Raw genomic sequence first — 15,383 nt, forward strand, 5'->3', positions numbered from 1 at the left:
AATTATGAAGCGTGACGCGCGCATTGTTCCTTCCTACCACTCAATTATGTCTCAGAGATTGCATACTCTTCTGTTTCATTCGCAGATAGTTCATTTCTTGTCGTTCATTGTTCCTGGGCTCCATACAAACTGTAACTTTTTCCCAGTATCGACACAGATTTTTGATATCAAGAGGAAAATGTACATTTTTCGTACCTGTTTGCTTTTCTTGAAATGTGAACACAATAATGACAGATGTATTCGTCAGTGCTTTCATCATCTCGTGCTAAAAAATAAGCCGAGCTTGGTGAGAATTACCTGAAATTACTTGCAATTCCAAGAGTTCATTTCAGTTAATAGGTGCGCCAAATTTGTTCCTTGTCTGCTTGGCGCTCGATTTTTAACTTATTAATATTCGGGACAATAAATTAAATTTTCAGCCGATATTAAACATGATCGAAATTAACTTTAGCCTATTGGTTCTTCACTCTGTCAGTTTTAGGTACGTTCTTTTCGTGCTTTTCTCACGATTCTCCAGTAACTGGAAGAACAATTTTAATATCTCTATACTAAAATGGTCTGACTCGAGTCTCGACGTTGCGTTTTGTGCTTCCTGATAATCACGAGGCAGGAACCCTGCACATGGGTCTGTGGACTCGACCACTCTATACTGAAGGCTGCATGCCACATTCATTAAAGAACCCCACACATGGGTCTGTGGACACGACCACTCTATACTGAAGGCTGCATGCCACATTCATTAAAGAACCCCACACATGGGTCTGTGGACACGACCACTCCATACTTAAGGCTGCATGCGACATTCATTAAAGGCATTCATGAATGAAGGCTGCATTCATTCATTAATCGACATGGGTCCGTGGACCCGATCACTCTATACTGAAGGCATGCCACATTCAATAAAAGCCTGCAGGTTCCGTCGCCAGCGAGTGATATAGAAGATCCCGTTTTTTCTCCCCCTATGGACTGGCCTATTTTCTCGCTGAGCTCTTTTCTCATGTCCAACTTTCTTTTCGCGAATTTCTCGCAGATACTTTTTCGAGTCCAATCTATTTTGATTTTTTCCGATCTAAAATTAGATTTGTGTTCGTTCATCTTGACCTAATTAAGTCTGAGTTTTGGTTGATATTATTAGCAGTTCTCTATTTTTATTCTCTTATGTGAAGTTCTCATGATGTCGGCGATGTAGCCTAAAGTGCCCTCACATCAAAATGAAACTTTTGATATGCATACCAAGCTTCCAGTAACTTGCGCCTAATTTTTAAGTAGTTGAGAAGCAATGGGCAATATCATCTGGTACGCACTAGTGTTCCACGAGTCTATATTTGTCACAACATTCAAACGTTGTTCTTCCTTGTTAAGCCGCTTGTTCTCTTACGAATGATTTGGCCTTCGTTTTATCAGGATTTAATTGCGGGTCGCTTTGGCCAACGATGTCCTGTATGGACGTCGTTAAGATTTTTTCTTGTTTTTGAACGGCACTCTTAGACTTTTCGAGCGACGTAAACAAATCTTGGAGGCCGGATGACGGGTTCAATTCCTGTTCATAAAATGCAACAGAGCCTAGAGTCATCCTGCGGTCTGCTTCTTGAGTCTGTGCTGCACTTAGATTCATTGGCAATCTTGGAAGCAACTCTCTCTCTTGCCCTAATAAATATTTCATTACAGTAAATTAATTATTTTTCTCTAAAAATGCATTCAACTACTTTAATCGATTTGCATTGACTTCTTAACCCTTTAAAGCTACGTGTGCTTGCCTAAAATTTTGTTTTCTCAATAATTAACTTCTTCCGGGATACTGTCTAACCGCCGAAGACCATTTCCGTAAAATTTACGTGTTGGAGAACGCACAATTCGTCCGTTGAGGGACACTTGGAGATGAATTCCATTATGTACGCATATTATGTAAATAATTAAATTTCCTCCGTTTCCTTTTTCCGGTTATCGAGGATACAAAATCATACGCGAGGATACCAGGAAATAAGTTATTCAGCCTTCACTAAGTTTTTTGTTGTGTTCAGATATTTGGTGCGATAATTCAGAGTGTGTGATGTTTATCATGAATATTATATGAATTCCTTGTTTCTAATTTTGATTTCCAGTCTTTCGCTGTGAAAAAGAAATGATAAGACAAGAAAAGTCTTTAGTCGCCTCTGGGTGAGCAAAGAGATGACATCTATACATTTACACTTTGAGTCTTGTTTATAGAAATGCAGACTGGAAGTCCCAACAATATGTTTCAATTAAAATATGCAAGTAAAACGCGTTTTCGAATGAGTGCCAACCAAGCAAAAATACTATTTTGATAATTGATCTCTTACCTGCTTATCGTTAATGTATATTTTATTATACATTCTGCATTCATGAACTGGCCACGAATCACTAGTGACTAACGACATTAAGCCGAGGCTTCATGGATCATCGGGGAGCTTGACGGATCAATTAACCAGGAGCTTGATGGATCAGTTAACCGGGAGCTTGACGGATCAGTTAACCAGGAGCTTGATGGATCAGTTAACCGGGAGCTTGACGGATCAGTTAACCAGGAGCTTGACGGATCAGTTAACCGGGAGCTTGATGGATCAGTTAACCAGGAGCTTGATGGATCAATTAACCAGGAGCTTGATGGATCAGTTAACCAGGAGCTTGATGATGGATCAGTTAACCAGGAGCTTGATGGATCAATTGACCAGGAGCTTGATGGATCAATTGACCAGGAGCTTGGCGGATCAATTAACCGGCATCTTAATGATGGATCAGTTGATCGGTATCTTGACGGATCACTTAACTAGGAATCATGAAAGAAGCGTGATACACGGGGCGCCAGGCGGGATCATGAACAATCGATGGCGTCACGGGAAAGAAAAACTGTGAAAGGGAGTCGGAGAGATCATTGATATTTCCCAACATTAAGCGACACTGGGGCAAGAGTTTCTCACTATTAAGAGACACAGAGCCTCTGGAGCGAAGGCTTCTCACTATTAAGACCTGGCGTGATTGCTCCACCTCTATATCTGCCTCCTCAACACCGAGAAGTAACCGATATTTGTTCACTGTCGCCTCTAAAATACGATCGCTCTGCTGCTTGTAATGCACCAAAGATATTTGTGTCAAGACCACAACCGTGCATTTAGTTGCGAATTGCCAGCAGAAATAGAGCACATTTGACCGCGACTACATTAAGCCGACTATTTTTATCCCTGATTTATATTATTTCATCCATTAAGCCGATTATTTTTTATCCCTGATTTATATTATTTCCTACATTATACCAACTTTTTCCTGCAGCATTGGGTGTTGAGCAGCACCATCCCATCCCTGTTGATGCCAGGACGTCTGCGAGACTGGGCTCTCTCCATAGACTCTCCATTATAAGTGTTTAAAGGCACTGCGACTCCTTGAAGTAATTTCTATTTGAAATTTATTGTATTCCATCAACTCGCTTATTTGATTGCGTCAGCGCTCGAGCAACGAGAAATTCGGCCGATGATACTGCATACGTCATGTTATAGCCCTTGACTTGATCTAGTGTGTACGCCTGAGCTAGATGAAGCTACACTTATTTTTCAAGTTGATGAAACGGTTTAGCTTAACAATAAAGAATAGTGTTTCGGTCTTCTACGGACAAATTCCTAAGTTATTTCGTTTTGTGTCATTTAATTTGACCTTTTCAGGTGCTACCGTTTCGTCAAGTCGTAATGCTGTTCTCCTCAGGGCGTAAATACTTGACACTAAAGCGCTAAGCGACATTTGTGAGAGCTAACGGCCAAGGTTAAGTATAGCAGTTAATTACGTGTAGTCTCCTTGATCGAAGCTACAATTGCCTTTATCTCGGTGTTTTTCAGTAGCTGTGATTATGTGAGTACTTGCGGTGGAGCTTAGCTGCTTTGTGTTGGTGACGGTTGGTGCTTCGTAAGGAAGCTGATCTCGATCAAAGTTCCCATTAGGTTTTGCCGCAAGACAAGAGCGCCATGACACTTACGAGACAAGTCTTCTTTTTTAAAGGAGTAAAATCTTGGGATTAACTTTGGAAAAACGCTCGATCCCTGCAGAATCAATTACGGTAATGAAAGTTCATAGGCAAGTCTCTAAATTGTCACGATCGTAGTAGAAAAAATTTAATATAATTAATACTTAACCTTATGCCTTAGCCTTATGATGAGTTCGGGACTTCCTAGTCCCCAGTCACGCTGATGCGCCGCCTTCGTCGTCCTCCGTCTCCGAGTCGTCGTCGGATGTAACGTTGGACGTGTTCCGTCTATTTGCCCTCCTTTGGGCCAGCTGCTCAACTGTAGATGATAACTTGAAATTAAAAGCACTGTATAGTATGGAATTGGGAACCGTTAAATTGATGAGCGCGAGGGCTACCACGAGCTGCCGCGCTGAGAGCGGTCATCAGATGGCGCGTGCCTGGGGCGAGATGCGGCGCTTGCCTCCGTGGGGCAGTGACAGCAGCAGCTGTGCTGTGATTGCAGCAGCAGCTGTGCAGTGACTGCAGCAGCTGTGCAGTGACTGCAGCAACTGTGCAGTGACTACAGCAGCTGTAAGCAGCAGTGAAGGCCTCAATTTTCCCAGTAAATTAGTAGTGGGAGCTCAATACTTCATTAGAATGATTGTTGTAAGCACATCGGCTCGGTGAAAGATTTATCGGATCGGGTCTCGTGACGGGGAAGTTGCTGCGGCAGTCTTTACTGGATCCACTGTTGCAGATGCATAACGTCCAAATACAAAGAAAATACAGATTTTCTCAGTTAACACCAGTATATTTAGTAACGATTCTATATTGATTAAAGAATTTCTAAGATTATACTGGTCATTTAATTAACGCTGGCGTGAAAACTCGCGACGAGCGCGGGCGTGTAAACTCGTGGGTGCTTATTTACATCAGTTTTGCTTTCATGACTTGTTTTATAAGACGCTATTCAACATCGCCGAACGCAAACTCGAGGCATCAATACAGTAAGTGGATCTCATCCACCTCTTCTCTTCTGATCCAAAAGCGCTGCAGTGAGTCTTTGTTGTTATCAGAAGCATACGAGTGCAAGCAAAGAACAGGTAGCGTGACATGCATGCGGTAACTTTGCTAATTGTGTTATTCTCATCTATTTCAATTATGAACTCAGGCCGCTGCATCTTGACTGCGGCAATTAATGAATTCATACTTGCATGTATAAACTCATACTTGCATTTTTGTTCGAGTCTGGCGGCGACGCTTATTACATTCAACTACTATTACATGTGCCTCGAACATACTATTAAACTTTTGTATATTTTACCTTATAACTGTCATATGGTACGTAACGAGTTGATGTTCAACGTACGTCTCGTGCAGCTGTATTTCCTCGTATATTTAGTCTTCAAGTAGATGTGCACCATCATGCATTGAGCCTTCCTGTAGCTGTGCACCAACATGCATTTAGCCCTCGTGTAGCTGTGCACCAACATGCATTTAGTCCTCGTGTAGCTGTGCACCAAGATGCATTTAGCCCTCGTGTAGCTGTGCACCAAGATGCATTTATGTGTGTTGCCATTTTTGTGACAGCGTGGGATCCTGACGGCATGCCAAGGTTGCGACTCAGGCACTCCACGCCGCCCTTAATTCTTCGCGCCCGTTCTCTGGAACACTTCTTACTATCACCCAAGAGTATAGTGTTATTAGCAGACATAGAGACTAAGTGGAGAGTGGCACTGCCGGGCTCCTGGCAACTTAATTTTTTGATAGATTGTATGGAAATAGCATTGATGAGCGTATAACTGGAAATGTACTAGTGATTTGCAGCAGCCTGCGCCATTTTACATAATCATTCTTCTCGAAAATTAATTATCTCGTTATAAGACAAATTTGCTGGGAATGCAAGAAATCGTCTTCGTCTTGACTCTGACTTTACCCGTGCTTTTGATCGTCTTTTTGTCTAGTTGCTAATCGTCTGCATGCTTTAACTGTCTTGTCGGCTTTTCGGCACAATGCTCGTGTTCTGTCATGCCAATGATCGGCTTCTCGACACACTTTTGTCTTGTCATGCTCTTAATAGCCTCTCATGCTTCTGCAAGCCGCACTCCTCGTCACGATCAAACCTTCATCAAGGTTGATGTCATGTGCACCGCAAGGTGTGACATGTGCACCGTGTGCGCCGAAACAACGGTTCAGCAATGGGTTATAAGATGTTAATCGCGTGCGCCGAACCAACGGTTCAGCAATGGGTTGTAAGATGTTAGTTACGTGCGCCGAACCAGCGGTTCATAGTGGGTGCTGCGCCGAACCAACGGTTCAGCAATGGGTTGTAAGATGTTAGTCGCGTGCGCCGAACCAGCGGTTCACTAGTGGGTTGTAAGATGTGCACCAGCTGCGCCGAACTAACGGTTCAGTGGTTGGTTATGAGATGTGCATCGACTGCGCCTATATTAATGATCCTTGCGTCCTGCTCTGCTAGCTCCGCGCGCCTGCAATTCTTGTCGGCAATGTCGCGGCTGATGTCGCTGTAATTTCATCATGATCGTGGATGTGAGAATTAAAAATATGTACAAGTGTTAATACTTGATCATGTACAAGTGTTTACTCTTATTCGAACCCGTCAGAGCTGTCACTCAGGTTATCACTTGCTATAAATCCGTTTTTTTGTGTGATTCTTTCCTTGAATTAATTCAGTGAAAGAACACGTGTGTGTAAGAGTAACCAACCTTCCAAGCTGTTGCTGTTTAAGATTACGAGTATGGGAACTGAACGAAACTCTTAGTTCATAATTAATTTACCTGATGTTTTCACTAAAGTTATTATAAGGAATATAATTTGAGTACAGGTGACGCCCAAACGCAAGCAAGGAAAACTATGCATCACATACCATCAATGCTTTGAACACGGCCTGCATATTCAGAGCAGACTATATTTTCTAGCCAATTGTCACTGGCGACAGAAATCTTTTGTATTTTTTTCATCCCCTTGACAACTTTTGTCTCGATATATTGTTTTTTACTTGAATTTACCTATTTTTCCGTACTTGTAACGAGGCTGGAGATGGTCGGCCCCAGTGTGTATGTGGACGATGTTATAGTGAAAGTGCTTGCCACGAAGCCGTGGGAACTGGAGGCGTTCCTAAGCAACTGTGAAGTGATGCCGTCATATTTAGTGGTTCTAGGACACATTATAGAAACGTGTGATTATTCAGCTGGCCATTGTGATCATCTTTCGTATATTTCCGGTAAGGAACCTCATTCACGTCCATCAAAATAATCATGATCTGTTATGATGTAATTTGTGCATGCGTCAGATAGTAATCACCTGACAATATATTTCACAAATCCTATCTCTCGCACAAGCGCTGCTTAGTTAACAGTTGAACTAACAGTCATATTGACATTTGTAGAAACTAAGATCTTTCTGGCGATAAAAAAAAAACATTGCCATTGCCGCATGATCTGCTTTGGTAGCATATTCAGGCTAAAAGTCTTTTATTCGTACGTTTAAGAAAAGGAAATGAATTGTGATCGCCCATTAGATAGGGAGGGCATGTAGGCAGGTACTACCATGCAGGGTTGCGTCTTACCAGATGAGATTATCTCGAAATCAGCACTCGTCAGCGCCTTCTCTTGGTTGCGTTAAGAGTATGAGCAACATCAAGCATAACTTGTTTCGTGTGTAGGTTCAGTAAATACATGCGAATATTCACTATAGGTTTAAGTTGCATAGGAATAGGAATATATGTTGCAGTGAACATCTTTAATATTCTTTCATCGCTCCCAGTGTCAGTATAGCTGCTTGTGGCTATAAAATATTATTTTGTTGGAATTGAGGACCACCGCTTAGTTTTTTTATTAATCAAATTGCACGTTTGCACATTACAATAACACTCTAATGTGAATGCGTGCAAGCCGCGACTATTTGTATGCAATTGTTTTTTTCAGTACAAATGGAACTCGCAGTGTACATCACACGCAGTGCATTTTCTTGCCTTCGATGATGCAACAACATGTCCGAGTAAAAGTATTTTCCCATTTCATTATGACCGCAGTGCTCATTACCGTGTTTTCTTGTCTCGATCATGCAACATGTCTCAACTCCCCGATAATTTGGCCAGCAGTTCGGGTCGTAGCGTGGTGCGCGTGTCGGGTGACCCTAACGACGCCAAGAGTTCGACGAAGTACAGCGGCCGTACACCTGGTGTGTACTACCCCTCACCTCCCCCCCGGTCTGAACCCTCGCCTCTTCCTGTACACAAGTGAGTACAACTATGAATATGTTGCACTGTTGGAAAAATTGCCGTTAACGGTATTACCGGCGTTTCAGTGGCCGGTCGGCACGTGAAAAGAAACACCGTGTCGCTGTATTTATTCTAATTTAACACTAGAAATCCGTAAAACATATGAAAAAAATGGCGGAACAGTTAATTTTCACGGGGCGACCGGCCACTAGAACGCCAGTGGGACCTTTTTTTCTAACAGTGTGTGAGCTACGTTCATACTTGCTAAAGCAACCAACTTCATTCTTTTCTGAAGTGGGGCCGAATTCTACGAAATGCTTCTTGTGGTTGGATTTCAATACATGGGTTGCCAGGTTTTAATAACTCCGCTTCGCACCGTAATGACGATCACCTGACGAACGTGGCCAAGCGATCAGACATCGATTAACTATAAACTATATCACACCAGGCCATATCACTTTTGTCAAGGACGCCTTCCATGAAAGTGAATTTATAAACGCGAAAATAAATTTTTTTCGAAGTTATAATTCGTACGACTGGAATTGACCATAAGCCATTGAGAGGATGTCAAAAACATGACTTCTGTGACGGACCTTCTTGAATGATAAAGCTTTTCTATGATATATATGATGTCTAAACAGTTATAATTAGTATTGATTTCAGTCGCGGTTTTCTTATAATGTAATATAATGTAATAATATAATACAATATAGTATGATATAATATAACATAAGATAATAATTGGAGCAGGTGGGCGTGTGAAGCCATCACCGCCGTCAAGGCACCAGTAGTGCGAGCGACTACGTGGCTCCTGGAAACCATCCCACAGTATCTGCCTGAGTCTCTTCGTCCTGAACCTTCAGCTGGGGACAACAACGCTCCCAAGTCCCCACCACACAGCTCCCCACACCCCAGCAACAACAGCAAAACCGCCACAATGTCCGGTGGGGGCAAGAAAAGCAATGCCCCGCCAGCGCTGCATAAAGTCATCATGGTCGGCTCGGGAGGTGTCGGCAAGTCGGCGCTCACCTTGCAGTTTATGTATGACGAGGTGAGGATGCCTTTAATGCCTTGCACAGAGTTAAAAGTTGACGTGTTGCATAATATATTTACTTCCACAGAACTTTGTGGTTACCGTAATTTTGTGTGAACTTGCATAGTAGCGTATAATTTCTCCAAGAAATTTACGAGTATTTCTTAACTTCGGACGTTCTTCGTGTTTCCACTTAGCCCCTTAGACAGAGCAATGTCGGTCGATTTTATTGAAGTTTTTTGTTGCTGGTGCGGAGGGAGTTATTGAACCCAGTAAATGAGGAGATATTGTTTATTTCGCGTAACGCGATCGTCGCATTTTGAACATAGTCAGCCTCCTCCGACAGATATTTTTTTTATTTAAATTAAACCACCCTAACTATTTGAGACGAGAGGACCACATTAATTACGTTAGATTGCGTATTGACTGATCCTGTCTGAGGGTCAGCATATAACATAATTAGCATATGTTGCATGTTAGGGGGCAGATAATTTATAATTATAATAACATAAAAATAATGTATGCAACCCTCGATCGGTGGAACTTTAGGCAGCAAGTCATTGACCAGGCTTTGTGTATGCGTCAATATTGTGCGAACTGAAGCTTTATTCGCTTTATTTGGCGACTCGCGATATTTCTCGTTGCTTTTTACGCTCTGATTCTGCATGCGTATAGCTTCTAACGCATCGTCGGTCGCGTTGTCAGCGAGCGTCTCCAGAACTGTGCGACGAAAGCTGCCTTCACCGCAATGGAATTCTTGCTAAAGTAATGAGAAGTACCCGATTATAACACTCTCATTTATTTTAGCTTGAGCACTAAATTACAAACTCAAACAAATTTATTTCACTACCTGCTACTTCAGTTCATGTGGCATTACCTACTGCCAATCCTTTATCGTTGCTCACTGGGTTATATATGTAACGCGCAGCTGTTAACACGGCGATGACATCATAATTCCTACGGAAATTTCTCTGCAGTATTATTGGTATCCATAAATGGATCATCTCCGCTATTATATCCATTTTTGTATTGAGATCATCTCCTCACGATGAATGAGAAGTATTTATTCATCTAGATGATGAACCGACTTCAGCTTCATGTTAACACTTGAGTGCAGCGTCACTTGGCTAATTATAATGTAGCCTTCACCATGAATGGGAGAAGTTAGTTGGCAGTCACATAATGTAGCAGTCATATAATGTAGCAGTCATATAATGTAGCAGTCATATAATGAAGTCATATAATGAAGTCATATAATGAAGTCATATAATGTAGTCATATAACGAAGTCATATAATGTAGTCATATAATGCAGCCTTCACCATGAATGGAGTAAGTTCGTTAGCAGTCATAAACGTAATGTAGCAGTCATATAATGTATTCTTATAATGTAGTCGTATAATGTAGCAGTCATATAATGTATTCATATAATGTAGTCGTATAATGTAGCAGTCATATAATGTAGTCGTATAATTTAGCAGTCATTTAATGTAGTCTTATAATGTAGCAGTCATATTATGTAGTCGTATAATGTAGCAGTCATCTAGTGTAGTCATATTATGTAGTCATATAATGTAGCCTTCACCATGAATGGAGGAAGTTAGTTAGCAGTGATGCGCGTCACGCCCCAGAGCTCCTCTCATCTCCGTATCAGAGATACGCTCTCTTCTCGCGCAGTGAAAGTTTATTGGAGCGCCGCGTGGAGTGGCGAGGGGCTAGAGTTGCTGAGCCGCTGCCAAGGCGCCCACTGACTGACAATCTTGATAGACGTTTCAATATTCAAATGTAGTGCCTTCAGCTATTATAAATGAAAATTCAATATTCAAATGTAGTGCCTTCATCTATGATAAATGAAATCAATATTCAAATGTAGTGCCTTCATCAGTGGTAAATGAAAAGGATATCACTATGACAAAATGCGAACTGCTTACGTTCCGGTCTGCTTCAATCACTCAAATTAATCTGTGAATATAGGAGCACGTTTAGTTATACACGCTCATATTTTCTTTATATTTTAAAAATTAACCTTTTGCAGTGCTAGAAATTGGCTTGAGATGCTTTTGGCAGTGCAAAAATTAGGGGTATTCATGAAACTATCGTATATTCAAAATTAAACAAAATGCGATAAGCATTTATGTAATTTGGTTCTCATGTACACTATACGATAATATCGTACTGCTCGATAGCGCTTCAAATGTGGTGTGTAAATTGTCACATTGTGAATTATTTCGAATACTTCGACACCGTATTTTGTGTAAAGGGCTTTTATTGTATGATGAAACAATAATTATCAGCATTGTTTTCTCGCGTCGTGTGCTCATTCTCACTAAGTACGGAAGCCATGTAACAGACTCTTCTTCCCCTCGGCTGTTCTCTTGCTGCAAATTTCTTCCTGCTCAGTGCCTGTAAGTGTATCTGGAACGCTGCTTCCTGTGCACTAGAAACGCCGCCCGCTGGCTGGTGGTGAGGCTCTGCAAGACTGCGCGGTGCTGCGTCAGCGTTAACTTAACCATTCTCTAGCTAACTCAATGCCAATGCTAACTAACTTAACCATTCTCTAGCTAACTCAATGCCAATTTTACTATTCTGCGACGCACGTTTCCTAAACAAGTGCTTTTCTCGATAGCAAGACGAGTTTTCCGATATTTTAGTAACATGAAGTGCATCTTAATATGAAAAAAAGCCTCTTCAGTTCTTCTTATATGTTAATATCTGCATGGACTTATCCTATGTGTTGGCTATCTACGAGGTTTCGAATTCCTTCTTGTTGTTTTATATTGCATTTGTTGAATCGAAATAGCTTGCGTGAAATACTAGCTCACTCAAGTGGAAATCGTTGGCAGGTTTCGTCTTGCAGCCTCATGCTACAGTAACTTTGGTGAGCTATTTTCAGCGCTTGAACAAACTTGGATCGCACTTTGCATCTCAACTCGGGCTAATTTAGTGAGTTTCTTATATGTCATCTACCAAGTAACTAAATTTTATCGCTCTTTGCATCAATCGATTCTTTATGAATGTGAAAATTAATTTTAATGTGGATAAAGTCTTAATAACATTGTCACTCATTATCAGTGTTAAATTTTATTATTGAAGTTTTCACGGCACAAAATATGACCATTGTTCGAAAGAAATATGTTAGGAAGATCTTTGAGGAAATAAAATTTCGTCTGTCCGAGCAGCTATACCTGGTATCTCCAGGCTCATCGCTATCTAGCGTTCCGCTCGTGCTGCCAGCTATACGGCCTCCGGGGACTAGCTGTTGCTTGAGCATCCTGTGCTATCCTACGTGTGGAGGGACCGCCTGCATGATCCATTTACTTCGTTTCACATTTTGTCAAAAATAAATCGTATTATTAACTTTAGCAAAACTAAATTATCTATCGATTGAAAACTTATAGGCGCCGAAGTGGCCTGGACTAGAGCTTTATACTCGAGTGACTGCGCCGCAGCATTTACGGCTGCGAGAGTTAGTTTTATTCGTTGATTCAAACGAAGGGATCTAATTCGATTACATGCTTGCTATTAATATTGCTTGTAGCAATCTGAAGACATACCTAACCAGCCATATGACAACAATTTTCCGGCTTTGATATTCTATATTAAAATAACGCCACTGATTTAAGGCGTCATCGTTACGTCATAGTGGGATGTTTTCAGCTTTTATTATTTCTTATCAAGTTTTGACTTGCTGAGAACCATGGATTATTCCCTGCATCAGTCGGGGGTTTGTCTTTGCTGTGATACTGCACTGACACTTGAGTGTTTGCTGTACAGTTCTGCTACCCTGGCTGTATGACTACCAGTCAAGCTTCATTATTATTTCTTTTTTTTAACCGCTGTAGCCATAGCAGCTGCTCCTCACCCGCGAGCTTTCTGCTGCTGTATAGCAATGCCCTGGCGCGCTCCAGTTTCTTGTAAGAACACGAGCGAGTTGTTATTTAGTGGCGTAGTGCATCGAGTGAGGAAAGCTTGATCTGCTCATATCGCCGTGCATATAAAACTCGCTAGTAATTGGGATGTGGCATATTGATCAGGAATAATGTTGCTATGCATATCAAACGCTCGCGGCCAGGCCATTTTTCAAACCTTAGAAATATTTTTGTGAGTTGCTAAACAGATGATGGAATTTGTCAAGTGAATACAAGCATACTTGGCCTCTTTGTCTATAGCTTAGCTGCTGTTGGATGGTCAGTGCTTTAGAGTACTTTCACTTGCTACTTTTAATTGATTGGTCGTGCGTGAAACCAGCATTCAACTCATGGCATGCTAAAGTAAGGCGTATTTCGATAGTGAATGAATTACACAGAAAATGCCTGTTAATGAAACACGAGATTCCGCTGACAAACCCTTGCCAGTGTTCGCTGTATATGGCCTATGCATCCTCATCCGCTAGTCAATACAGGGTGAACGTTTCTCATAATCTGCGTTGTTAATTTGGAGCTGTTAGAGTAACAATACCCAATGAGTCCCAAGTACAGGCTGATGTAAGGCGTTAGTTGTGTCAATTATTGCGTTTTTTTTTCTGGCTATGCAATTTGAAAATCTTTCCCAATGGACAGTCAGTCAATAGCCAATTCATATTCTGCCAATAGACACTGTATAGTCTGCCAATAGCCCAATGGACAGCCTGCCAATATATAACATTACGTCACAAAAAAATTGACATTTCTTTCAACTATTACGATGCGGTGTGGAACCCATGAAATTGAAAAGGAAAGTTTTTATGGGCCTTTTTGGGTGGGCGGCAAGACATATTGAACGTCAACCCGACAAAGATAGATCAGTGCGACGAATTTTCTTATCGACACAGAAAGTTTTTTAATTTTTTAATGTTTGTCTTTATTGATGTTATATTTTATTGTAAATTTTCAGTTCGTCGAGGACTACGAGCCGACGAAGGCTGACAGCTACCGCAAGAAAGTCGTGCTGGACGGCGAGGAGGTGCAGATCGACATCCTGGACACGGCGGGCCAAGAAGACTACGCCGCCATCAGGGACAACTACTTCAGGTGCGCTGCTCCACGGCCTTCCAATTTCTCCTCTGCGGGCCTCAGGAAAATTGGAAGGAAACCTCATTCCTAAAGTTGATTTCTCCCCTGCGGGCCTCATTCCTTCCCTGTTCCTGAAAAATTATAATGAAAGCCTCATTCCTGAAGTTGATTTCTCTCCTGCGGGCCTCATTATTGTCTTGTTTGACCATCAACGGATTTCATGTCGCCCTATTACCAGATTTATTCAGCAATACATATAGACTTTATAATATAATCTTTTGCTTACTTGAGGCGAGCCTATTCTAATACTCTGAGGACACACGGAGACACTTTTATGGCCAAATTGTTTTATTTGGCCATAAAATATTTTATTTTATTTACTTTGATTTATTTAATTTATTTTTATTTACTTTGACATTTATTTACATATTGACACTTTATGGCCAAATTTTGCGCTTATTTATTCTTATATTCACTTTAGCCTTCTCATATAAACTTTTTCACATTGCCAAATCAAGCTGGTGATCCATCTAACTTTTTTTAACTCGGTTAACTTACTCATCAGTGCAGAATTTTTAGTTCAGAGTTACTCCAATTCCTGGCCAAAATGTCACAATAAATCCTGATTGTGCACTTTGGCGTTGAGGTTACACCAAATTGTTTTGCCTTGTTTGATATATAGCAGATTTTATATGATACAAATTAGATTCTAGGTAAGACAATGCTTGTAAACCGTGTCATCATCGCACGCTCACAACGGCAATTTTGGGCAGATCGGGGGAAGGCTTCTTGTGCGTATTTTCCATAACAGAAGACGACTCCTTCCAAGCCTCGCAGGAGTTCCGGTCAGTATCAATGCTAGCTAGGTACTCCGTTGAACTAGTCTAAAATATTTAGGTAGGGAAATGTCCTGCAGAATATAAAAATTTAGTGAAAATCATAAAGGAAAACATTGATATCAATGGTTGCGTGCAGAGAGTTGACTTTTCCGTGACAAAGCTCTTTGACACGAGCTTTTCCAATATTACGCAAAGGTAGTCCATGTTGGCCCGTGTGGATGGAAAACTGTAATGAAAGCATCCATGTTGGAACCCTCTCTCTGATTACTTCTTCTGTCGTGTCATGTCGAGTAACAATCTCTTTTCGTTAACTGCAACTGAAATTA

At 41.3% G+C, this 15,383-nt stretch overlaps 1 protein-coding gene across 3 annotated transcripts in view; it reads left to right on the forward strand.

Annotated features, from left to right (window-relative positions):
- LOC108672884 (ras-related protein Ral-a) overlaps positions 1-15,383 on the forward strand; it is a 43,007-nt gene that overhangs the window by 17,492 nt on the left and 10,132 nt on the right. For 2 of the 3 annotated variants that reach the window (XM_018160640.2, XM_018160638.2), the window contains exons 2-5: positions 8,076-8,213; positions 8,943-9,246; positions 14,100-14,236; positions 14,992-15,063. In XM_018160640.2, coding sequence (XP_018016129.1) covers positions 8,076-8,213; positions 8,943-9,246; positions 14,100-14,236; positions 14,992-15,063 — 651 coding nt within the window. The remainder of the gene's footprint in view (positions 1-8,075; positions 8,214-8,942; positions 9,247-14,099; positions 14,237-14,991; positions 15,064-15,383) is intronic. The other variant, XM_018160639.2, reaches the window with a different exon arrangement.

Source organism: Hyalella azteca, unplaced genomic scaffold (assembly GCF_000764305.2).
Source record: "Hyalella azteca isolate HAZT.00-mixed unplaced genomic scaffold, Hazt_2.0.2 contig13248, whole genome shotgun sequence".
Lineage (NCBI taxonomy): Eukaryota > Metazoa > Arthropoda > Malacostraca > Amphipoda > Hyalellidae > Hyalella > Hyalella azteca.